Source organism: Pteropus medius, unplaced genomic scaffold, assembly GCF_902729225.1.
Source record: "Pteropus medius unplaced genomic scaffold, Ma_sr-lr_union100, whole genome shotgun sequence".
In the NCBI taxonomy this organism is placed as follows: Eukaryota; Metazoa; Chordata; class Mammalia; order Chiroptera; family Pteropodidae; genus Pteropus; species Pteropus medius.
The window spans coordinates 3,039,809-3,066,124 of NW_024341894.1; the positions used below are offsets into that span (position 1 = coordinate 3,039,809).

Genomic DNA, 26,316 nt, shown 5'->3' on the forward strand with positions numbered 1-26,316 from the left:
CAAATTACAGCAGGCTTTTTATCTCTCTACCACTTTGACACATAACATTTTTTAATGTAGAAGGACTAATAGAACTGCATAATGCAAAAGAAAATGGTCGGGGAACAATTGGCCATAATCGAAACCGCAAAAGAATACCTGGACCACAGGGTGCCTACAACCCCGACATTATGAGTGGATTGTGCTGGGGAGCCAGGCACCTCTGAAGGCGAATTCCAGCCACCTGATGGTTGTCTAACCCAATCCTGCTTGCTAGGCAGCTGAGAGCCACAGCAGGATTTCTGAAGGGAGTGACAGAGAAGCATGTGGAGTTTGGAAGGGTAAAGAATACCCGCAACCGCCAACTGGTGAAGACCGGAGTAGGGGGCGGGAATGGGGACTCCACTGTCCACCTTCATCACCTGGTGAGGGGGAAAGTGTGCCTACCCAACAGGTGGCCCTTTTTGTGCACGGGACAGTGTAAGCTTCAGGCAGCTGAAGTGGATGCTCACTCACCACTGGTGACTATATTCCTGAGCAGTCCTGAATTCTCACCTACAGGCCTCCTAGACCTGGTCCACTCAGCACAGGAAGTGGAGGGGGGACATCTTTTCCCTCACCGTGGACGGCGGCTGAATGTAAATGTAGAATTCTCTAGATTTGGCATGTCTTCCTAGTCTTAGCCAAAAACAAAAAACAAAAAAAAACCTGTTGACATGTTTTTGTATAAACTAAAAATCTTAGTTGAAGAAGTTAATGCTATAAGCTCTCCCTGGAGAAGTAGTAGGTGAACTTGACCAAAGTGGAAGGAAAATAAATGACTAGAAATTGATAGCAGTGTAGGGTCCTTTAGTGAGGGGAAATAGCCTCTAGTAGGTGGCACAGTCTTGAGGAGGAGGTGGTGGAGGAGATCAGGGCTTATATTTTTGTCTCCCCCTCTAGTCTTGGCAACAATATACATAGTCAGAAAATGTTTGTCTAAGGAATAACTACATTAACATTTTCATTAACTATAGTATCTCCTTCTCTTTGTCAGGCTGATAAAGATGTCGAGCCCTTATATGAACAACCTCATCATCCTCGGAGGAATGCTCTCCTACGCATCCATCTTTCTCTTTGGCCTTGATGGATCCTTTGTCTCTGAAAAAACCTTCGAAACACTTTGCACTGTAAGTCACTCCGCATGTTCCAGTGGTACATGATGTAAGGTTTTCTGGTGACCTCAATCATCAAAAAACATACATACAAACCCAGAAATGCATGAAAATACATGAACAGGCAGAAGACAGCCCATTCAGCTGTTTCCATGATTCAGTAAGGCAGTAGGGTGTTGCTCTCAGCCAGAAAAGACTTGAGTATTGCCTACAGAATTAAGATCATGAGTTTAACAGGTCACTGCTAAAAGATAGTCCATTGAGAAATGACTGGATAACCTAGAAAAGTAAAGGGAAAAAATTACCACCCAGAAAATCATCTGTACCTGGGGTCAGGATTGGGTTTAAGAAGGAACAAATCCATCCATTGACCCCAGTAACCATCACAGAACATACGGAGGAAGTCTGTTTGGATGACTTCGAGTCATATAGAAAATATCATAATTGTTATTAACTACTTAAGTGTTTCCCAATTTTTTTTTCCTTATTATCCCCTTAAGGAGCATTTTTAGATTTTTTTCCTAATCATCCCCTCGTGAAATTCTAATAGCAAACACATACTGTATGTCTGTTTGTGTACCATATGTATATCTATAGTTTCTACATAAAAGAGTAATATTTTTTCACATTCAAGACCCAATGTTGGTCCCCAATTGAACTACTATATCACCCCCATTGAGAATGCATATATTTAAGGAAGCCCAAAACAGTGTAATTTATCTATTATATTTTAGTATTATTTTAAAAATTAACATGTTTTAAATGGTCGTTGCCTAGTTATTATTATTATTTTAAAGAATTTATACATTAGCAGTTGGCAATTGTGTAGAGCTAACTCTCCGTGGAAGCTATCATTGGTATGCTTTTTAAGATGAGGATGACCAGTTGAGATTTATCTCTGGATTTTGACTACTGTGATGTCTCAAGACTGGTTTAGCCATTTGGGTCTCCCTATTGTCCCAAATGCAATGATTCATCCAATTCCCTGCCTGGAGGACCTGAGCTAGAGGGGATGATCAGAGGATCTGTGTTAACCAGATTAATCCAAAAGCAACTCTTTTGTTGTTGATGTTTTCTCTTAAGATGTTAAGAGCAACGTAGGCCCCTTTTTCCAAAGCAGACTCTTTCAGATTGTGTTTGCTGCTCTAAGGTCTCAGCGTTGCCCACTGTTGGTCAGTGATGGATTGACAGTTGGCAGCTAGGGATAAACAAGCAGAGGACCCCTAAAACATGTTGCAGGTCATCCTTATGCCTTGGACTTTCCAGGCTGCGTTGGATCCCTGTGCTCTGAGACAGCAGGTGGAAAGGGGAGAAACTCCGGGGATCTTATGTTGTATGTGATGATGCTCTTCCGATTCCTACAGATGTTTAGACTGAACTAGCTCGTACATGGCATCAAGAAATTGTTAGTGTTACCAGCGTGACAATGTGAATTGTTTAGCAACTGAGATGGGACATTTCAAACAATGCTTACTTTGTTTGAAAAGTTCCATTCGACAAGTGAGTGGTCGTGTCCCCGATACCCCAGGGGGGGTGGTGTGGTCACTGGAGTGCTCAGGCTCTGTCCTCTCCGGGTGGACATGGAGGGCAGTCAAACCCCAAGTGCTCCAGGGCTCACTCAATTCACACTCCCTAGTCAGTATTTTTATGCCAAGCCCAGCACTGCTCCCTCTGCTTTAGTCTGTCTTTCTGAGAGTTGAGAAAGTAAAATCAGGATTCACAGGTCCCTCATGTGGCTGGCATCGGGGTACCTGGAGTCAGCCTCCAAAGAAGCTGAGCTGCTCAAAAGTCCTTGTGGGTGCAGATTAGCAGTTTGTTCCTTCAAAACTGTGACCCTCGGGCACAAGGATAATGACCACAGCATGTGGAAGTATCGCTCGTTTTAGGGAAGGTGTGTAGCCTATTAAGTACCCTACATTTCTGCATCAGCATGACTTTTGTACCCTGGGGTGCTTTGTGACTTCAAAGGTGCCATGTGTGTCTATTGGCAGCTTTTCTGGCCATTGGTGAGGGCTGGGCAAGGGGCTGCTCCTGTGGCACCCTGAAAATGCTAAGTAAGGAGAACGAGGATTTACCTCCTTCTTCCCTCTGTGTCTGGGGACGCCCTCCACAAGTTCAAGGAGACCAATGATGACGACGATAATGAAAATGCTACTGCTAGTTCGGCAGCTTCTAATTTACACCGTGCTCTCTGATCGCTTCATGCATCCCTGAGGCCGAGGGGCCCACTTCGGGCTCCCACCTGAGAATCAGGGGAGCAGAGCTCTATCCTGTCTCTCCTGGGAGCCTCTCTGCCTGACCAACTCCTCATCACTTGCTACCTGCCACCTGAGAACACATCCACTGGCCTGAGTTCGAGCATTAGGTACAGAGAGACTTGAGGCCCAGCCCTCGGGGAGTTCCCCTCCTGCACCCCTCCCCCCCCGCAGAAAGAAGCTCCCGACATCTCGCACAGCTCACAAGCTGTTAAAACACAGGTGCTTTCTGGGGTTTGACCTGAATCCCACAAACACTGGGTGACGCAGGCTAGAGAGCAAAAAAGGGACATCCCCCACACCCGGGTTTTTTTCTTTTAATGAAGCCTGACATTCTATTTTGGGAGTTGAGCTCACTTGTGCAAGGGGACTTTTGTCCTGGGAAGCCTGGCTAGGCGGTATGAATAAATCATAAAGTGCTTTACAAATCAGCATTAGCTCCGCACATGAGGGTTCTCGAAAGATGTTAGGGCCTGGTTCTCACCACCCCTGAGGATTCATTTATTCACAGTCAGGCCTGTTTCGGAGGCTCTGCAGAGCGGAGCCCACACTCATGACTGTGGGGAAAAGGCACCGATTAACGACTGTGGATTGAATTGGGTCAGCACAAACATATGCATGGGTCATTTCCTTAATAATTCCAATATCGCCAAGGAAAGGGAACTGAAAGCTCTTGAGTTTAGAGCCCAAACATCAGTCCCCAGTGGGAGCAGCCGGGGTTGTGCTCCACCTGCTATTGCAGGGGGTTGGCGCCTTTGTTTTACTCGGTGCCATGGACCCTGTCCCCTCAGGGCCTAAAAGGCTGCCCCCAGTAAACTCCCACCAAGGGGGAGAAGGAAGGAGAAGCAGGGCCAACTAGGGCAGTAAGCACAGATCTCAAACAACAACCTGGCTTTCGCTCCCACCTCCTACGCATACTGGCTCCTGACCGTGGCGAGTGACTTAGCCTCTCAGAGCCTCAGCGTTGTCATCTGTAAAATGAGCATAACAAGTGCAGGATTGTGGTGTGGGTTAAACGAGATGATTCAGACAAGCTGCCCATAACAGGGAGTATGGGAGGGGTAAGGGAGGAAGGAAGGGTAGGCATCACAGGTTGTCATCTTTCTTCCCTTCACAGTATAATTTCCTGGTGTCCCACTCTGTTCTGTAGGACATCTTATTGGATAAGGAACGAGGTAGACCATGAAGCCAGCTTTATATGTAGAGCAATATAATTCACAATTCAGTCTGTTTTGCTGCCATATGAATGCCACTTTTTTTTTTTTTTTTTTTTTTTTAGTGTCAGTATAGAAACTAAACAAAAAGATTAACCATAAACATCACCCCAGGAAGAAACCAATGACAGTCATGAGTTGATGCTTCTCTAGGGACTGTGCCTTTGCTCCGAAGAGCCGTTATAACTTGGACAGTGGGGTGGGTAATGTGTGAGCATATGCGTGGGCTCACACATGCACGCACGTGCACACGCACGCGCACACAGACACACACACACACACACACACACACAGACACACAGCTACTACTGGGGAAACAGTTACACTTAGTTCTCATCCTCGCTCCTTCTGACCCTTTCTGGAATCTTCCCAGCCTGGTTTCATCAAGTCTTGCAAACAGCTCAGCTACACCGTGCTGTCTCCCTGGACACTGTGTGGGTAGTGGAATCACCATAGCAACATGGCCCCTGTGGGCACAGAGCTGCCTATGAGGACAGTGCTGGGTGTGGGCCAGAGCCTGGGAGCCAGCAGATCAGAAGGGCCCATTTGCAGCTTACACACTGATCTGGCTCAAGAATCTCAGTCCCTGACAGCCCAGAGGGGTCGCAAGGTGGATGGGGAAAAGGAAAGTCACATCTTCCTTGTAGAATCTTAGGCGGAAACTCCAGCATGAACGTGGAGGGGTAAGGAGGGACTCTCAAGTGAGAATGAGAAGACCCAGGAGGGCCTTGGATCCCAGCAAGTGTGGAACTCAACAGCTTCGGAAGCTCTCAGAACATTCCTGGCAGTGGTGCCGTGTTAATGCCCCGAGCTTGTGCCCTCGTGAAATTCAGTATTCTCCACTGTGATTTGCCAAGGCCAGCTTGCCATCAGGTGCAGGCTTTCCTTCAAATCCCCACAACTGCCTAACAAAGGCCAGGTTCAGTGTCCCCACTTTACAGGAAAGAAAACTAGAACTCTGTCATCCACGGCCAGGTGGCAAGACTAAAGATCGGAACCATCTCTGTAGGACTATAAAAATGTCTGAGACGTTTCATTCATCTCTTTTTTAAAGAAATATTTTGATTTTTTTTAAGCTGGTTTATACTAGGAGAAACATCAACTAAATTCTTAAGAATATGGTCAACATATATCCCAACCAAAATTTTTGTGTATTTTGATTTTTTTAATTGAGATATAATTCATATATCATCAAATTCACTTTTTTAAGGGACACAATTCAAGGGTTTTAATATATTAATTGATTCATTTTCAATGCATCCCCGAAATATATCAGAATGCCTCACACATGAGAGAGTGGCAGTTGGACCACTTGCATTTAAATTCCAACTCTCTTAATTCCCAGCTATATGACTTTATGTTACTTAACATCTGTGAGCCTTAATTTACTCCTCTGTAAATTGGGGATAATAATAGGCTTGTGGGGATTAAAAGAGATAGTGTATATAAAACACTTAGTGTCTGCTGCCTAATTAGGATTCAATAAGTGTTAGCCATTATCATTATGAATGAATGAGTGAATAAATGATGAGATTATGTCTGGATAATTGATTGTGTTCACCTTTGGACACTGCTAGGAGAGATACCGATAAAACAGAGTAAACTTGGGATGAAAGAGTGACCGGACAACTAGGTTGGTGCTGGTCAACTGGGTGTAGGTATATCCATGGTGACTTCTCGCCTTATGTGATGGCCCTTGCTTGGCTAGAACCAGTCAGGAACAGACTCAGGCCTGCCTAAGTCATAGCCATGCTGCTGTACTTCTGCTGCCTTGGTTGCTGTAAGGGACCTTGGGACAAGCTGTGAAGGAGGTAAGCATGGCAAAGGTGGAACCTCTGACAATACTCACTCAGACATGAGTCCCCAGTCATTGGAATACAACATAAGAGCTAAGAGAAGCCAGTTCAGCCCAGGGCTGCTCTGATGACAGCTCAGAGGAGCATGGCTCAGCTTTAAATCTCCCAGCTGCCTCCGCTGGCTAACAATCCTGACTCCTTTTTACTTTTTATTAAAGTAAGTGTATCATAAGAGTATATAGCTCAGTGAATTTTCACAAACTAAATTCAACTGTGAATCCAACATCCAGATCAAGAAACAGACCATTACCAGCATCCCAGAAGTCCTTCTTACCTTTTCCACTTACTGTTCACACATCCCTCAAGGTTAACCACCATCCTGATTTTTACCTATACAGTCAGTGATGCCCAATATGTACATGAATCACTCATCTTGGTGAGTACAGATTCTGGCTCAGCAGGTCTGGGGTGGGCCTGAAATGCCGCATCTCTCATAAGCTCCCAGGTGATCCTTGAGGCTGCACCCACAGACCACAGTGTAGCTAGGTCTAGATTAGAACCTGTGCTTTATTCTTGTGTTTGTCTCTGGGAGGCTGATTGTAGAAGAGAAATGGAAGCACCAAAGACCTGTCCCATGAGGATCAGCTGAGGGAGGAAAGGGGCTCCTGGAATCTCAGGAAGCAGGGCAGCCCCCTCACAGGAGGCAGGGTTGGATTCCAGGTCCTGATGCATGCTCTCAGCCCTCCACCCTGCTCTCAGAGGTGTTTGAATAGGCTCAGAGTGGGCAGCTGCTGGGAAGGAATAGAGCCAGACACTGGACTGGAGAGCATGATGCCCTCTTCCAGCCTGCCTGGAGATGCTAGGATTTTCCAACTCAAAAGGTAAAGGCTCCCAAGAAATATCCAGCCAATCTCCCAGGAAATTCAAGTCTAGTAGGAATTAGTGATATTATCAGTTAAAAGGCCGTAAATATCCATAATTTTTTTAAATTGAGGATTTCTTTTCAAGAAGTCGAGAGATATAACCTGATCTAATCATGTGATTTGGGGGCTATTTCAGCATGCGATCTCATGCATTTGTGGCTGACCATGGGAAAGTACTCTGTGATTACAGAAGGTGGCTGGAAGGCTGGGCCGGGGAATGGTTTCATGGTGGCTGGCAGGTTTAGACCAACTAGTGAGGTAGCCACAGGGCCTGGCTGACAGGGCCTATTTGGGCCAGCTAGAGTCCTAGACAGGCAGCAGCTCCCCTGACAGCAATGGCCTCCTCACCCCCATCTCCTCTGTCCCTGGCCATCCAGGGCCTTCAGTTGTGAAGAGCTCCCTGGGCCCTCTGTCTTCCAGAAGAGGGGGCTGAGAAGGGCACCAGGGGCCCCTTGGGCAGATGATGTCCTCCCATCTCACACACCTTCAGGTAGGCCACTCAGAGCCCTGGCCCTTGTCTTATAAGTCATTCATTTGTATGATAACATTTCCCAGGCACCTACTATGTGCCAGGACCCACAGATGCAGAGCTGGACCACATAGATTGCTGCCCTTGGAAAACTGGCAGTACAGATGGAAAGATGTAGGGAAACCAATAACTCCCATACAGTGTGTCATATGCCCTAATGTAAACAGGCCTAGGGAAGGAGTGAGGCCAAAGTGGAAGGACAGACCAGAGAAGACTGAAAATAGGGGACTCCTCAGAATGAGCTCCAGTTATTTCTGGAAGTCCTACAGATGCCTTTTACTTGCCCATAAATTACACAGCAGCTGCAGTCGCCATGGTACACCCACCTTCTCCTACCTCACTTGCCCCAGCACCCACTCGTCCACGTCTTCAATCCACAGAGCTGCCTGGAGATGTGCAGCAGCCCCTCCCAGCACACCCCCCATATCCCCTCTGCCATCACCCATGTCAAAAATGTCACACTTCCAGAAAACTCACCCACTTCTGGTGGCTAAGGCATCTCTGGGGTCATGGGGGGAAGGGGAAGAAAATCATTTTTCCTCACTCTGCGTTGTTCTGTTGCCTGAGCTAAGACCGCCAAGTGCAGCTGTGCATTTTGTGCACTGTACAGGGTGTCAGCATCAGAGGCAGTGGGAGCCGAACTTCAGCCTGTGATCTGATGAGCTGTCCAGCTGGGAGAGCTTTAAAGAGAGGGTGCTTTCCAAAAATATCCCAAGGGAGTATCTCTCAGAAATTCCTCCTCCCAAAGGGAGGCCTTTCTCTGATTGCCCCAAGACTCCTAAGTTGCCCAACTGGCCCTGAATGGGGTCCAGAGTACCCTTGTTTGTGCCCGGAATCTCCCATGCCCCTGAATTGTTCCCCCAGAAAGGCTTTGCTGTACTCTAAACCCCAGAAGACATTTTCTGTGCAGATCTTAAAGGACCCTCGGCAAGACAAGGTCTCTAGAGCTATTTATAGTGTGCTCTTCAGTGATTTATTGCTTTGGGGCACACACCAAATTTCTTCACCAGCCCTTATCCCAGGAAGACAAGGCGGGCCCTGGGGATCCCAGGCTGACTCAGGCCTTTGAGCCCCACAGCACATACCTTTACCCCCACCTCACACATAACAGAGGTCTGGGGTTTGCTTTTGGAGAGTTTAGGTATTCCTTCCCTGCCCTCTCACTATCTATTGCCTTAAGCGGTCAGAATGAAATGAAAGGCCCTTTTCAGCACCTTGGACAGCGGGGATGCAGCTGACCCCAAGTATCAGGCCAGCAGCCAGGGCTTCGTCCTCTGCTGTCTGACTTCTCAGCCTAGGGCCCAGGTGCCTGTGTAGTGACAGGAGGCCCATAGCATGACAGCCCCTGTTTATCAGAACAGACCTACCACAGAGGCTGTGTGTCCATTTTCCTGCTGGTCCCCGAAAGGGCAATGAAAGCCCTTTGAAAACCCTTCTCCCTGCCAGACAGCCCTTTCCAAAATCAATTGAACAAGCAGCTGAGCAGAATTGTTTCAGGCATAGATTTTTCTTTCCATTTGGAGATTTGCTCTAATTGGTTTTTCCTTTTTTATAGTTGAGACTGAGATGGGGATCGCCTGCTTCAAGTTCTTCCCCCTCCCTTGGATGTATGTGTTCAAGGCAGTGTGCAGAGGGGCCAAGTTCTTAATGGCTGGGGAGAGAAAAAGGAAAGATATTAACATCAAAAAGTTTAAAGAAATATGTTTAAGACCGGGAGAGAAAAACGAAGGAGCTGTTTGTCTTATGTTGATGAATCAGGAGAGACTTGTATTAGATGCAGCATATTAGAAACAGAATCGTTAGAGCCCTTTAGAACCTCCTAGTTTATTTGGCATCATAGAGCCATGCAGAAGGGAGACACCTGGCACATCATCAAATAAAACCTCCCTCAGTGCAGAAAATGCCCCTACAGAATCCTGATAGGGAGTCCTCCAAGCTTTGCTTGAATAGGGGGAGTGACAGGGAGCTCACTGTCTCACAGACAGCATATTTCATTTGGGTGCAAGAGACCACTGAACTCATGAACTCAGCCTCTTTTGCAATTGAACGCAGTTCCCTCTCTGGCCTTCCCGCCATGTGCCTGCTCAGCTCCACTTGCACATTTTTGGTGACAAAGAGTTCATTACTTCTTTAGCTGGGCCACCCAGCCCAATCACCCCTCAGTGTTGGCTCCAGAGGTTTAAAGGTAGGCAAAGCAGGCTCTGCCTCCCAGGAGCACCATCTCGTGGGAGAGGCAGACAGGTGATCGCGTGCATGTCATCCCAGTGTGACCAGCACAGCAGATATGTGTGCCAGGGCAAAAATTGCAAGGAGGAGGCAGTTGTGACCTCCCTGCAAGGTCTGGGAGGGCTTCTCAGAGGACGCGGCTCATGAATGTAGATTTTGGAGGACAAATGATAGATAATGTGTGAAGGAGATAAAAAGAGGAATGGCATTCTGGGTGGAGGAAATAGCTGATGCCAGGCCCGGGCAGCATGCGCCAGTGTGGTATATGAGGAACGTTTAAACAGCGTGGAATTGTCCGGGTGTGAAGTGCCATGTTGGGAGTGGCAGGAAAGGTGTGGGGTGGTGGGGGCTACACTCTGCTAAGACTCGTTCTGGAGTTTAACCTGAGGGCTCAGTGGAGCAGTAAAGGGAGACTTGCTTAGATTTTCTTTGGAGAACAGTCTCTCTCGGGGGCATTGGATGGATGAGCAGGAAGTGAGGACAGAGGCAAGGAGACCAGCTCGCTGAGGCTGCCACAATTCTTATACAGTGAATTGTGATAAGAAACACATGAACAGAAATAAGATATTGATTAAGAACCTCGACACTTTACACACCTTTCATCAAACCTCACAACCATCCTATGAAGACAAAGACATTATTGTTATCTCCACTTCACAGATGAGAAAATCGAGGCTCCAAGAGGTTACAGGATCTGCCCAGGCTCACATAGATAGTAAGTGACAAAGCCAGGACTTGAACCCATGTGTGATTCACATGAAGAGACTCTAGTTAAGGGACTACCTATGGAGGCTGGGATGGAGGTTGGGGGTAAGGAAGCAAACACAAGTACGGAAGACCCTGGAGACCACAGGAAGACTCGCCACTCCGAGGCCTGGAAGGGTAAAGAGAGACGTGTCTTTCTGAGCCCAGAGAGAGTGGAAGCCATGTGAGGAGCCAGCTACAGCTGGAGAAACAGCACAGAAGCAGTGGCAGCAGGGAGCACATGCCCTGTCTTCTGTTTTCTGACACCTTTCAATCTCCTGATGGGACATTCCAGATCCAGCCAGAAGCCAGAGAGCAAAGGAGCCCAGGAGGTGCTGGCAGGGGGCCCCACCTCTCAGAGCACAGGGAATGGCAGTGTGTGGGGTGAGAGGCAGAAGGAGATGGGCTTGAAGATTGAATCGGAAAGTGAGAGTGGAGGAGGACTCCTGGGGGACTTCCAAGTCCCTAACTTGGGTGACGGGTGAATAATGGCACCTGTCCCTGAGTCAGAAAGAAATGAAGCTGCTCAGGGGAAGAGCTGATAGGCTCAGCTTTGGCCATAAAGCACGAAGGTTTTATGGGACACCTAAGTGTCATCTAACTCTCCAGTGAGAGTGGCATATGTAGGTAGGTCTGGAACTCAGAGAGATAGGAACTAAGAAAGAGATAAGAGAATTGCTAGCATAGGGAAATTGGTTAAAACCTGGAAGTGGGGGAAGTGGGGGTAATAACCCAGGGAGAGCCCTTAAATTGGCAAAGCTGAACTCTAGGGTCCATTTCCATCTTAAAGAGATGGTGGAGGAGTGGAAAGAGAAATAACACATCCCTTTTGCAGAGGCCTGGCCCAGTGCTCACTCTGAGCAGAGCCAGCCTGCGGCGGGCGGCTCTGTAGTGGGACAAGAACTAGAGCTCACTGTCCTGCCTTCTCTAGTGTGGTATCATCATTGTCTGAAGAGCAGTCTCCAAATGGCATGTGAACCCACTGGGATCATCTTATGGAAGAATATATTACAACTTTTATTTACTTTTGTTTTTAATGTAGAAATAAAAAGAAATTAAGCTGTACTAATATTTAATGTTCAGACTGACCCTGCGACCCTGACTCAGTGGGTGTGTCTGGTGGTCTTTACGCAGGAACTCTGATCCTGAGAACAGAGCGGTTGGTCAATCCATTATACCAGACAGTGGTGGGGTGTTGTGTCGAGAGTCCTCAAGATGACCCCCAGTTCAGTAATTCACTAGGAGGACTCAGCATGTAGTTGTACTCACAGCAATGATTTATTACAGTGAGAAAGTAAACTCAGCAAAAGGAAAAGACGGGGGAGACCAGGTGCACGCCTCCAAGAGCCCCTCCCTGCGGAGTCACACAGGACTCGCTTAATTCCCCAGCAATGAGTTGTGACAAGGTGTGTGAAATGTCGTCTCCCAGGGAAACTCACTAGAGACTCGGTGCCCAGGGTTTTCACTGGGGGCCGGTCGCCTAGGCCCCCTCTGCCCGCTACGTACCAAATTCCAGACTCTCAAGAGGAAGGCAATTGTGCAGCCTGAAAACCACGTTCATTTGCACAAACAGTTCAGGCACAGAGTCACTCTTGTCACTGAGGGAATGGTGGGAGCCCTCCCCAAATCCAGGTTCCCAGACACCAGCTTAAGTGCCAGCCTTGCCAGCAGGCCTTCCTAAAGACACAGCCTCAGGCCTGCTATGTTAATTCCTTTCTGCCCAGGAAATCCTCAGCCATTCTTTGCTTCAGTTTATGGCAACATATTGCAGTTACAGATGCTAGGTTAAATTTATATAATTGAGTTTTAACTAACTGACTTCATTTATATTATTGAGTCTTGATGAATTTAGCCCTCACAAAATAGATAATAGACAAGTGGCCTGAAAATGATTACTTAAAAAAAAATAACCATAAGTCAAAGCAAATATAATAATGCTAATAAGCACATTGGAATAACACTTCTAACTGAAATAAGAGATCTTTGTCAGCCAGACAATGAGCTAAAAATAACGATATTATTTCATCTTTTACCATCCTTTTTTTAAATGTCCACATTTTCTGCACGTTCATGATGAAAATTGTTTTTCTGGTAGGAGAACGTGGTCAAAACTGCTTGAAAGCCATTGGTCTTAATAGTCATGTCAACTCGTTAGCTTTGAAAGTGCGTTGAGATCACCCAGGAGGGTGTCTTCAGGCTGGTCAGGTACCCTGGTGTGTCCTGTCCCTTTGACGGCTGACTCCTGGGCGTAGGTGAACCTGATTTTGGTTAAGGAGACTCTCTTTGAGAAGGAAGCAGCATGATGTGAGAAAGAGCTGGACTGAGTTCCAGGCCCAGCTCTGGAGCTGTGTGGTGTGGTTGACAGAAATATCTTAAACGCTCTGAGTCTCAACTTCTTCAGCAGCAAAGTGGTTTTCTCACTCAACTGATAGCTCCCAAAAATCACCCTGTTTTATTTGTATTTATCATTATATACTTAGCTCCTGGCTTAATAATACAGTCTCCAACTTACAGAGCTTCAACTTAGGATTTTTCAACTTTACAGTGGTGCAAAACCAATAAGCATTTAGTAGAATTTTGAATTTTGATCTTTTCCTGGGCTACCAATATGTAGTACAATACTATCTCGTGATGTTGGGCAATGGTGGTGAGATGATTTTGCCCAACTGTAGGCTAATATAAGTGTCCTGAGCACATTTAAGGAAGCTGTGATGCTCAGTAAGTTAGGTATATTAAAGGTATTTTCAACTTACGATATTTTCAACTTGTGCTGGGTTTTTCGGGACATAACTTCACTGTAAATCAAGGAGCGTTTGTACTTACTGAATGAACATAAGAAAGGAGGGAGGGAAGGAGGAAGGAAGGAAGGAAGGAAGGAAGGGAAGGAAGGAAGGAAGAAGGAAGAAGGAAGGAAGGAAGGAAGGAAGGAAAGAAGGAAGGAAGGAAGGAAGGAAGGAAAGGGCAAATGAGATGATCTATAATGGCCTGGACAACTCTGACAGGCTAGGAATGTGTGATCTGGTGATTGAATGAGCTCAAGTCTAAATGTGCAGTAATTGGCTCCTTTTCCCCTCTGCTCTGTTTACTTTTCTTGTATACTTATATTATAATATGGGTAATAATGTGACCATCCTGTGCCTTCTCTAAAGGACTGTGATTTATTCTTGCCTGTCTGCTTTCTCCTTGTTCTTGAAATTTAAAAAAAAAAAAAAAGGAAAAGTGCCCGCCTGTGCCATTGTCAGCATTCACACCTCACACATCCATGTTTGCGAAACATAACTGTAATGCTGTCATCCTTCTTGGACTTAAGGGGTCGACCTTGTAATCTACCCAGCCAGTTCCTATTTTTACAAAGTAGAAAGGGCAAATGTTTTGTCCATGAAAAGCTGAAGTCCCAACTTGCTAGAAAGGCAGAGTGAAGGGACTCTGTGAAGGGACTTGGCTGGAGCTTTTCTGGGAACTTCCTTCCTGCATGTGCTGACAGCAGCCCTGGGCTGGGCAAACTTGCTGTGTCCGATTCCTGACCTGTCTGTTCGAGCCTGGCTATCTCTCTCCCCTACCACATCTACCTTCCTGCTCTGTTCAACTGAGGCATATGGGGACTTCTGAAGGGAAACTTAGCTCAACAGAGCTGAGGGAGAGCAGAGGAAAAACCAAAGCCTAGAACTAGAGCTCATAGAACACACAGCTTTTTTTGCCCCAGTGAGCAGGAGGCTCCAGAACTTGGTGGCACGCAGCCCAGGGCTGGGCCATGATGTGGGGCCCAGCTTGGAGCCAAGTGAGTCTCCTGGGTATTTTGGAGGATGTCCAGTCCAACCAGTGAGGATGAAGTCTGGAAAGGATGGGGTCTGGCCTTGATGGCAATACAGGCAGGGAATGGGCATCCAGGAGGCTCCCAAGACCAAACAGATGGGCCCAGCCCTTCCCAGCCTGCAGGGATCCCGGCTGTTGGATCCTAACAGGGCTGGCGGTTCCCATCAGCCACCAGCCCAGGGCTCGGAATCAGGGTACATCTTTGTCCTGGGGAATGAACGAGAGCCAGACAGGGCCTTAGTACTGAGCAGGGATTCATCATCCAGTGTGGTGGGCTCAGCGTCCAGGCTGGCCTGGCACTGAGTAACTGGACTACTGAGGTCACACAGTGCAGTAGGAGCCAAACGGCCTAACCATGGTGGGAGGGGCTGGGCAGCAGGACCCAGGCAGCATTGCTCCTTCCTCTAAAGGACTGAGGAAGCAGGCTAGAGAGTGGGGTGGGAAGGTCATAGCCCTTTTCCTCTGGCCTTCCTCCCTAGTGAAGGCCTGGAGCTGGCCTGGGTACAGTTGCCAATTAGATGTCCCCCAGAACCAGCTCTGGCTGAGTCCTGCCCTGCTCTACCAGAATGGCGAATTTGCTAAGCACTGGAAAAAGCCCTCGACAGGCTCGTTCATCTGTTATGAACAAGGGTCAGCTCCCACAGCTCAGTGCCTTCCTCCACCCCCTGCCCACAACCCAGGACCCAGGAGTGCTGTAGAAGAGGTTCCTGGGGATACCTGGTCTCCTGTAGACTCAGGTGAGGAGATATAGAAGTCAGCGATCGTGTTCACCTCTGCAGGACTGTCTCCCCACATGAAAGGCGCTCAAGGAAGGAATGGAGGAGGGAAGCCCAGAGGGCTATTCTGTCACCCGTTAATGGTCCATCTGGGGGGCCTCAGTGCCTCTCTCTATGACTGACTCCCTTTGGGCTGTGGGCTCATTGAAGGCAGGATATGAATCTCAGATGGCCCTGTGCCCAGGGCCCTGGGTCCGGCAAGTGGCTGAGAGAACTAAATGTCTATCAAATTGAAATGTGATTGAAGGACTATTAATGCCAGCAAAACTCTGATAAGTAGAGTATCTGGTCTCATTATCTAGCATCCCCCTCGGTCTACCAAGGAGACGTTAATGCCTCTGTTTTCTCATGGCCTCTAGGTCAGGACCTGGATTCTCACCGTGGGCTACACAACCGCCTTTGGGGCAATGTTTGCAAAGACTTGGAGGGTCCACGCCATCTTCAAAAATGTGAAAATGAAGAAGAAGGTAATCATTCCTTCTGTTTCAGGGTGTCCGTGACATTCACTTAGCATTTATTAGGTGCCTACTGTGTGCCAGGCACTGGGTTTTTTGCTAGAGATTCGAGATGAACATAACCCCACTCCCCAACACCTTTAGCCACCTAGGAAAATCAGTTAACAAAACCTTTCCAATGCATGGTGATAAGGCCTGGTTGGAGACATGGTGGGTACTGGGGTAGGAGCACTCAGAGAAAGCTTCACGTAGAAAGTGTCACCTATACTGAGACCTGGTGAGCAGGGATCAGCCAGACAGAAGCTGAGGAGTTTTGAGCTATGTTTACAGAGGCCTGGGGGAGGGAAGGGGTGTATTCATGTTGCTGAGAGAGACTTGGTGTGACTGGGGCATGGGGTTCGTGGGGACAGGGTGCAAGAGGAGGCTCCAGGGAAAAGCAGGAGCCACAGTAAGGAATCTGAACTTTAACTTTTGGATAGTGAGAGCCTTCGAAAGAGGGACTTGACACAGGACAGGGACCTGATTTAATGATTCCATTTTCAAAGAGGCCTTTGGAGGACAGGAGTTCTGCCTTCCTGTGTGGGCAGAAAGCATTTGCCACCCACACGATTGGGTATAACCAGCATGTTCACTAAGCTTGACTCTTAGGTATGCAGAGAGAAACTTTCTCCACCACTGTCCTTTTTAACTCTTCCAGTGGTGCTCTTCCATCCCTGCCCCTCGATATAATTTCAGACATGTCTCATGACTTCGAAGGTCCTCTGCTCAGCAACTACTATGTGGTGTCCGTCATAATATCCAAATTTCAAACTGCATTCTGAGACGCAGCTTCTCCCTCCCCCAGCTTAGGCCTGACACTCGCCCTGGGAGGGGGGTACCAGTGGGTTGCTTCTCTTTTGCCAGCCTGAGTTTTCTCCCGGTCATTCCAGAGTTGGCGCTTGGAGTGATGGAAGGAGCACAAATGACCTTACTTACCAGGAACTGGCATTGGGCTCACTGGGCCTGGCAGAGGTTAAGCAGACCCTTTAGACTCTCCTGGGTGTTTTTGTGGGTGTTTCAAAGCTCCCTTCATTACTGGGACTTTCTCTCCAGCAGTGCCCTTGACTTGGGTGAAATACTCCCTTCAGTTGGCCATTTGTGGGGTCTTCCTCTGCCCCTGAGCATCTGGCAATTCCCCCACTCCTGGGCTCCCCTTGCCCCTCCAGCTTGTCTTACACAGGCCACACAGCCCTGCCTTGCTGGGTGGGCCGCATCTTCTGTGCAGGAAGCACTTGTACATCCTTCACTCCTACAAACTCAGGGATTCGTGTTGACCTTATGGTAGCAGCCACACCTCTTTTGTCCCCTGCCCCCTCAGAGCAGCTGGCCAGCCTATCATCCTCTTGTAGGCTTCTCAAGCAGGAGTCAGGCATCAGTTCATTGGGTCCTCCAGGCTGCAGGGACTCCTATCAATCAAGCCGCCTAAGTTCTATCCTTAAAGCCTCTCTCTTGATTTGAGATCCAGGAGGAACTATCTCCACACCTTATCCTCTCACCTGTGTGTGTGTTTCATAACATCATGACACCTCTTTCCAGAAATGCTCCTCTTGATTCAGCCCCACCAGCACTACCACCACTCCCCACCCCTGCAATACACACACTTTTTAAACCCCTGATGTGTGCATACCCTGTTTACAGACATCTCCTCCACAGACTCTGCTTTGCGGTCTTATCCCGCTTTGGAATGTGCTAATTCTTTACCCCAAACTTGTGTTTGCCATCCAACTACCTGAGTTATTAGCCCTGGCACCTGTGGCTGACAACATGCACGACTGAGGCAGTGAGGCCAGCAGGCAAAGCAGGAGAGTGGGCTTCTCCTCCCCGCTTCACCACTGACCTGCCATGGGGGTTCAGACAACTCTCTTCATCTTTCAAGGACTCTGTTTCCTTATCGGTAAAATGGGGACATATTGAAGTGGTATTGTCCCCTGAGCTACGATTCTGCCTGGTGCCCAGTGGCATCTCCCACTCGTCAGCCTTACCACCTGTGTCTTCACTTCCAGGGCTGCTTTAGGAGCTGCTCTCTAGATTGGGGGTGGAGGATCCACACCAGTCTGCCCCTGTCCCACTGGACCACCTTAGGAAAGTGCAGGCTGCATTTAGAGAGAGGAAAAAGCCTGCTTGGCCACTCACTGCCTGTGCTCGCCTGGAGTGTCCCTCCCCTCACCGGGCTTCAGCAGCATTTGTGACAGCTCTCTTCTGTCTGTGAGATGAGAAGCCTGGCCACCCATCCTTCTTAGCCCTAGCTGCACATTACAATCAAATGGGAGCTTTTGAAAAGAAGTGACCCAGCCTAGGCCAGTTGAAACTATATCTCTGGGGCTGAAGCTGAGCATCAGGAGTTTTGGGACTTTCCCAGGTGATACTAATATACAACCAGGGTGAAAGACCTCTGGTCTAGATCAAGGCTACAGAGTACGTGCTGGACCAGCAGCAGCAGCAGCAGCAGCAGCAGCAGCAGCAGCAGCAGCAGCATCTCCTGGGAACTTGTTAGAAATGCAAATTATCAGCCTCCTCCACCCACCCCACCCCAGCCCAGCCCTAATAATCAGGATCCTGGGGTGGAGCCCCCTAGCATGTTTTTCACCAGCTCTTCCTCCAATGCCGATGCAAGCCAAAGTTTGAAAGGTAGCAGGGACTTCTGGGGCCCTCCTACTCTGCAACTCTAGTTAGAGAGTGGCTCTGCCACTAAAGACACCGCCATCCTGGCTTTGAAGAATCACAGTGTTGATTCCTTTGTGTCAATATGTGATTCATCCATATTGTGATCTGTAATAAAGAACCAGCCTTTATGTTCCATTACTCATGTGATTGATGAGCAAGAACACTGATTGTCTGGCAACAATCAACAAAACATGTCAGGGAAGACTGTAGAGTTCAGCTGTCTGAAAGCTCCCCAGAGGCAGAACTGGGATGTAGCCACACCCCCACTGAACCGCCTGAGCCTGGGGGACCTGCCACACCCCTGCGGGTCTGCGCAACTGAGAGCTCAGGCTGGCGGTGGGACCTACGGGTCCAGGGAAGGGGCTTGTCTGAGAAACTGCCAAAAGCAGAGTCCGGATTTGGTCACCAGTTTTGTCTGTTGTGAAAATGATTAAGGCCAGATGAACACACATTCCAGCAAGAGAAACTTTTTGCTGTAGCCTTTCTAGTCATTCCAGGAGCAGGTTTGTGGTGCTGCATTTATTAACCAAATTAACAGAGGTTAAAGGTGTAGAAGAGAAATTTATACCTTACACAGATCAAAGCTCAAGTCTGGGACCAGATTGTTTTGGAAGGGTTATGGCAGTTGCAGGTCAAAACTGGGATTGAATTCTCCATGGTGCCAACCTTTTATATAGCCAAGGTTGGTTTTTATTGTTATGTCTTAATTGTTTTTGTTTAAATTTAGACTTTTTTATTAAAGTAGGCCCCGTAATTTTTATATTGACATATATACTAGATTTACATAAATTTATAAATGCAATCATACACTTTTTTTTTTCGGCCTTTTTATCCTTTTCTTCTTTCCTTGGCTCCCACCTCCTCCTCCCTCCATCACCCACAATAGCATACCTTCCCCAAACACAAACTTCCATTTTTAAAGATAGTAAAGAAAAAGAAGCCTGTTAAAGGGTGTATTGACACATGATGACTCAATACTTTCAAATTCAGTATCTTTATAACATGGTACTGTTTTTTCCTAAAGACCAATCATAAAGTCTTGAATTAAGAAGGTTTATTACAGTCTTGATTCTGCCTCTTACTAGGATCAGACTGAAATGTAGAGAGCAGTAACTCAGATGAGATCTTCCACTCTGGAGAAGATGGTTTTGTTGTTTGTTTGTTAGTTTGTTTTGTTTTGTTTTATTTTGTTTTTGGGAACAAAGAAAGTTCACCACAAATATGACTTGGGACGTCCCCTCAGACCTTCATCCAGGCTCAGCTTTAGGAAAATGCCAAGAGAGAGGCCTTTTCACAGCTTCACCAAATCATCGGTGATGGCCCAAGGGCAGGGCCACTGCGTTGCACAACTTCAGGGGGCACCATTCACTCCAGATTCCCCTGGAATGGTGTCCCTGGAACTAGGCAATGAGTTGGTCTAACAGCAGGCCAGTCCGAATCAGTAAAAATATTCTGACTTTTTTTGAAGAAATAAAGAAATGCCCTTTTTGGTCAACCAAGAGTCAGCCAACTTTTTCTGTAAAGAGCCAGATAGTAAATACGTTAGGCTTCGCAGGCCATACAGTCTGTGTTGCAACCACTCAACTCTTCTGTTGTAGAATGAAAGCAGCTATGTACATAAATGAATGGATATGGTTGTGTTTCAATAAAACTTTACTTACAAAAGCAAGCGATGGGCCAGATTTGCAGTTTGCTAATTCCTGCTCTAAACAACAGTGGGAAGTGATATTTAATAATAGCTGAAAGCTGTTGAACACTAACTATAAGACAAGCACTGGTAGTTTAATGTGGTTTATGTAATTATCACCCCCATTTTGTTAGATAAAGAAACTAGCTCAGAGAGATTAGAACATTTACCCAAGGTCACACAGCTCGTTCTTAAGATTTAATTCCAGAATCTGACACTTGCTCATTCCTGGGTGTCTTCACTCCCATCTCTCACTCAGTGAGGATGGAGCACTAGTAACCTCCTATCCTCAGAGAAAGAATGGAATGTGATAGCATCAATATGCACTGACTTAACAGAGAAATTCCTGCAGCTTTTGAAGAGAAAGCTGACAAATAAGGAAGTCGGAGAAGCTGAGGTGAGGTTTGAGAGATGGCCTTGCCTAATGTGAGGATTCTCTGGTACTCAGACTTTGTGTGGTCAGGTCATTGCTGCTTTTAAATTTAAAATTTTATATCTCTTTTTAAAAGGTTATTTTAAATCATCTCTCCTTGACCTCGTATTTTGTGTATGCATGGGTATTCATTTAATGATTCACTATTAGTCTCCCTCACTATCATGCATGCTCCATGAGGGCAGAATATTTATAATTTGTTCACTGCTACATCCCTAGTGCCTAATAAAATCTGACTTAGAGTAGGCACTCAATGAATGTTTCTGTAATGAATAAATGACATGTAATTCATAACTACTTATCCTAAATCCATTCAGTCATAAACACTGGTCAAGTGCCAGCCTTTTAGAAATGGTGTCAAAAGAAAATTAGACATGTCTTCTCCACTTATTTTCAGAATCTTCTTACCATAGATCGCGCTGTGTGATGATTAGTACTGGGTCTAATAGAGCTGAGTTGCAATATCACATTTAGCCCCTAGATGTCACTGTCAGGCACATAAACAGAAGCACTAATTGACAAAACCCAAGTAAGGATAGCCAAACAGCTACCATTTGTTGAGCATCTTCTCTGTGCTAGATTCTGTAAGTAGGTGCTCTCCATACATCATTTCATTCTACTCTTATACCAGCTCTACAGCTTATGGTTCAGTGGTCCCAGATAACTTTGCTAGGCTCATTCCCAGAGACGGAAATGAGCCTAGCAAAATTATCACACTTGACAAGAGCTGAAATTAGAATGAGGTCTTCTAAGTCCAAAACCTGTGTTCTTTCTCATGTACCATACTTAGAGATAATACATGAGCCTCCCTGCTCCCTACCTCCCCTGACTCTTTGCCATTTTATAAATGAGAAAGACAGAATGAGAAAGGAAGTGATTTGCCCAAGTCACACAGGTAGCAAGAGATGGAGCCAGGACTCTAATCGAGGTCCATATGATCCCAAATCCTGTTTTTCTACTGCATCCTGCTACCTCAGACTTCATACCTGAGGCTTGAAATTGGAAAGACTTTATCACATTTATCAAAGAGAAGTTCTGGTGCTCATCTTTTAAGGTCACCTATGCCACATGGGTGCCTGCCCATTCGGGCAGCAGCGGGAGAGGTGCTGCATCTACTCTGAAGGGAGGTCCCTCCCACTTGCAGGTGACTCACTGAGTGTGGCCTCACTGCATGTTTCTCAGCCCTTCCCCTCTTGTCCAGTATAGACTGTGCAATCCAAGGTTTTGTGTGCTGGAGTATAAGGTGTTCCACACTTCTATATCTCATGAGCTCTCAGGAAGAGACCAGGAAAAAATGGCACTGCTGAGCAAATTCAAGGTCACTGCCTCCTGAAAGTGAGACTATACAAAGAGTAGTCAGGAAAGCTGTAGCAGAGAAGACAGGATCTGAAGGTGCTGGCACTTACTGGTGGGGAAAGTTTGGGGAGGGGAAGAGGACTGAGAGGCTGAGGCCAGATAGACAGGAGGATGTCCAGTGTTTGTGGACATCCTCCTGACCTGTCTGGTAGTCACCCCGCTGCATCAGGTCTCCTGCTGCTCACCAGGACAACTGCCCTAGCTCCTAACTGCCCTGGCTCCTAGTCCACCCTCAGTCTTGCAGAGAGCTCCCCATTATGCCGATGTTTAAAGATGCTTAAACATCCAGCGACCTCTCATGAGGCCCTATTATATGTTATGCAAACTCTCTCCCTCCAGCTAACCCTGTCTCCAGCCACCCCCAACCCACTCCACCCACACCCAGCCACACAAACTCTCTCACAGAAAGAATAGGGTATTTTAGACAAAAGAACCAGCACCTACAAAGGCCTGGAGGGTGAAAGATACAACTCAGCCAGAATCAGGAAGGGTTAAGCATCAACAAATTCCAAATATGTGTTTGGAGAATGGTCGGGCCAAGTTCAGGAAAGGCTCGAATGCCAAGCAAAAAAATCCTTGGCTGGATTTACCCTGGGAGCGATGGGGACTCACAGAAGACTCTAGAGCCAGAGGTCACATGATGTAGTCACTCCCCTCAGCTCCCATCCAGGAAGCTCTTCCAGCCCTGTGATGTGCAATGCTGCTTCCTCTGCCTGACATTTCCTCCTCCCCAGCCCACAGTGGCTTCCAGCTCCTCCTCTGTGAAACCATTTCCTCTTTTCCAGCACTCTCTTATAATCGTTCATGACAAGTCTGTCTCTCCCAACTCTCGCGGGCTGCTGGAGGGCAGCGCTGGGGTCTGTTCATCTCTGTCTCCAGTGCCCAGTGCAGGGCTTGGCGCTGAATGAGTGTTCAGGGCATGTTTTCTTAGATCGTCATCCATCAACCAATGCTTATTGAGCACTTTTCCTGTCCCAGGCTCAGATAGGCACTAAGAATAGGAAGATGACAGAAAACAAGCTGTGTGGAGCTCACAAGATAGTAGTATGACAAACATGAATCAAATGATCGCACATATAATGTGAAGTGGCTACTCATAAAGACTTCAATGGAGATGGACATGGCCATAAACTCCAGTATAAGGTGTTCCACACTTCTATATAATGTGAAGTGGCTACTCATAGAGACTTCAATGTCCTCTATCCTATAGCAGGCACAGGGAGAAGGAGGTGTGGGGGCTGACAGGTAGGGAAGGATAGAAACCTGTAGCAGGTGCTGCCTCGTGGAAAGTAAAACCTAAACCCTGGGCAGATGGCAATGACCTGGAACTTGCTCAATAGCGTCACTGCTTTCTTCTTGCCTCTTCTAAGAGCCTATTCATTCATTTCCCACATATTCCCTAGGAAAGTCTGAGAGCCAGTGCCTGCACAAGGCATCAAGGCACAGAGAAGAGACTGGCTGGTCTCTGCCTTTGTCCTGACAAGATCATGGTTGCAGCGTGCACCCCATGTAGGGCATGCCTGGAAGAGAAGCTTCTCGGGCTCAATCTTGAAATCAGGGTAGCAGAGTGCCAGCAGAAAGGTTAGGGAAAGACCTTCCAGGGGTCAGGCACAGTGCGGGCAAATGCCTGGGGGCTCATACAGCCCTGGGTGAGCATCAAGTAGACAGGCCCCTTCTAGACTGCTCTGAGTCCTAAGCTCCTTGGGCATTTCCTCCTTTTGCCCCAATTTCTGAAGGCTGGAGAGTTGCTTAGTTCCCAGAGGGCAAGTGTTGAGCTGGTTTTCCGCAAAGCATCATCATTTCACTGGATGCTTCTGGAAAATTTCAAAGAAGAGGTTTTGCCAGTGCCCTGTCCCCAGGTAAAGTGGTTTTAGTGGATTGGATCTTTGGCAATAACTCAGAAATACTTTCTTCCTGTTCTTTTCGCAGTCTGACTGGAGAGAAGACCCTTGGGTTTCTATTTCTCCTTTAAAAGTGGCTTTAATCATTGAAAGCTAGACCTGATGATAGTTCTTAAGCTCCTGCCTCGGTTTGTTTATTTTTTCTTTAGTCTTTTCCAGAACTACTTCAATACATTAGCTTTTATTTGAGGGGAGGGGCACATAAAACTGCAGTGAGTAAAATACAAGTTAGCTTTGGAGCTGACAGCATTTGTCCTCAGGCCAACCAGACAGGAAGTGGGTAGGAATCTCACAGTGTAATAAAGATGTCTGAGGCTGTGAAGAGGGTTGGAAGTTATATTTCTTCTTTTCATATTCATCTCATTTTAATTCATCAAACTACCTACTACATGTCAAGCCCTGCTAGGTACAAATAAAATAGGCTTCCCTTTTGTCAGGGGCTCCCCAGTTTACTGAGGAGAGTAGACATGTATACAACTTTACATAACGTCAGACCAGTGCCATAAATGTTGGAGTGTATGGACTCTGGAGACAGAGGAACTTGGTTCAAATCTGGGCTTCACCTCTTAGTAGAGATATTACATTGAGCAAGTTACTTAGCCCCACACTAGCCTCAATTTCTTCATCTGTAAAATGGGGATCATAATATGTCTTTATATAAGAGATGATATATGTAAAGCAGTCAACAGAGAGACCGACACAGTCAGTGTTCGTTAAATATTAGCTGTTCTTTTTGTTGCTGCTACTATTACTAGTCCTGATAATTAAGTATGTGAAAGGTGCTATAAAAGTAATTAGTTCCGCTGTGGGAGTTAGAGGGGACTTCATGGAGGAGGTGACAATGGATCTAGGTCTTTAAGGATTATTCGGAGTTTGCCAGACATAAAGAATAGAGTGTTTTAGACAAAAGGACCAGCCCCTACAAAGGTGTGAGGGGTGAAAATCACAGCAGGGCCGCAAACTAGGAGTTGTCAGACTTAAATGCATGTGTGGTGGTGGGGTTGGGGAAGGCGGGGTGGTCTGGACAAGCTCATGAAAGGCTTTGAATGCCAAGCAAAGGAGCTTGGCTGGATTTATCCTCTGCGCGAGAAGAGAGAGTCTCAGGAGATGATCTGACTAGGGGTGACATGACTCAGTCACTCCCCTGACCCAGCTCTTCAGCTTCTGTCTAGGAGGCTCTCTCACGTCCACTCCCTTCTGCTCTTGCCCTCTTTGCAGATCATCAAGGACCAGAAACTGCTCGTGATTGTCGGGGGCATGCTGCTGATCGACCTGTGCATCCTGATCTGCTGGCAGGCTGTGGACCCCCTGAGAAGGACGGTGGAGAGGTACAGCATGGAGGTAAGCTCCAGGCAGCAGCAGAAGCGAGCCTGTGGGACACCGTTCCCAACACATGGGGACAGCGAGGCCGCCTGTCTCTTCAGCTGCCCAAGGCGCACTTCTTAAGAAAAAATTAAGGTAGTCACGGGGAAATCATCTCAGGGCCACGTGGGCCCACATCCCTATCAGCACCTCATTATTTCTCTTGCCTTCCATTTGAGACATATGTACATTATTTCAGGAAGACCAAATATAAGATCTTCACTCCTGGAAAATAAAAAATGGTGAAAGGATTTGTCTAGGTCTATTAATATATGCAGGATTAAGGGTAAATGTCGGGCCACTTAAATGAGTGTATTCTCTACACGTTGTAGAAATCCCCATTTATATGATCTATCAGTCCAGAAATTACATTGCGTTTTTATTCTCTTCAAAATAAATTCCCTAATGTATGCTAGTAGGGACTAAGCATACCGATAGCTCCTGACTATATGATTTTCAAAGTGATCAACAGTGGATTTCTTTTCACACATTTGATGTCAGAAATTTGTTGTTAAAATAAAAAACCTCACACGAAAGTACTGTTAAATGTATATTGTAATAGTCTTGCAATTGACCTTGCCCTTCATTCAGTGATCTTCTAGAATGCTCCAGGTTATGGAAGTTCAAGATTAGAGGAGTTGCGTTTTTGTTGACGTTCTGTTGGAACAGAAAGTCAGAGGGCTGGCTGGCTGAACAAGTGTGTTGTATGCTACGATGTCCATGCAGCATAGCAAATTCTATTGAGAAAACTGGAATTTTCTCCAGTTCTCCCACTGTATTATTAAGGAAACTTTTTTGTGGAGTTTCGTGTGAATTCTTAAACTGAACTGGAAATGGTTGTTTTATGCATTTGAGACAGAGGTTTTTATCCTTCTTGGCAAGACATTTTCCAGCAAGTAAGATGCCCAGCCTCATTTGTCGAGAGACAGAGGGTTTATTCAACCCAGTCAGAGCATGGCTGAGGATGGCGTTACTGACGCTGTGGATTTAGGAGGGATATTTAGTGCTGG

The 26,316-nt window shown here is 46.8% G+C and overlaps 1 protein-coding gene across 2 annotated transcripts in view; it reads left to right on the plus strand.

Moving 5' to 3' along the window:
• The window catches only part of GABBR2 (gamma-aminobutyric acid type B receptor subunit 2), a 331,972-nt gene that overhangs the window by 252,057 nt on the left and 53,599 nt on the right, over positions 1-26,316 (plus strand). For both annotated transcript variants that reach the window (XM_039856048.1, XM_039856049.1), the window contains exons 11-13: positions 1,016-1,148; positions 15,769-15,876; positions 25,163-25,285. In XM_039856048.1, coding sequence (XP_039711982.1) covers positions 1,016-1,148; positions 15,769-15,876; positions 25,163-25,285 — 364 coding nt within the window. The remainder of the gene's footprint in view (positions 1-1,015; positions 1,149-15,768; positions 15,877-25,162; positions 25,286-26,316) is intronic.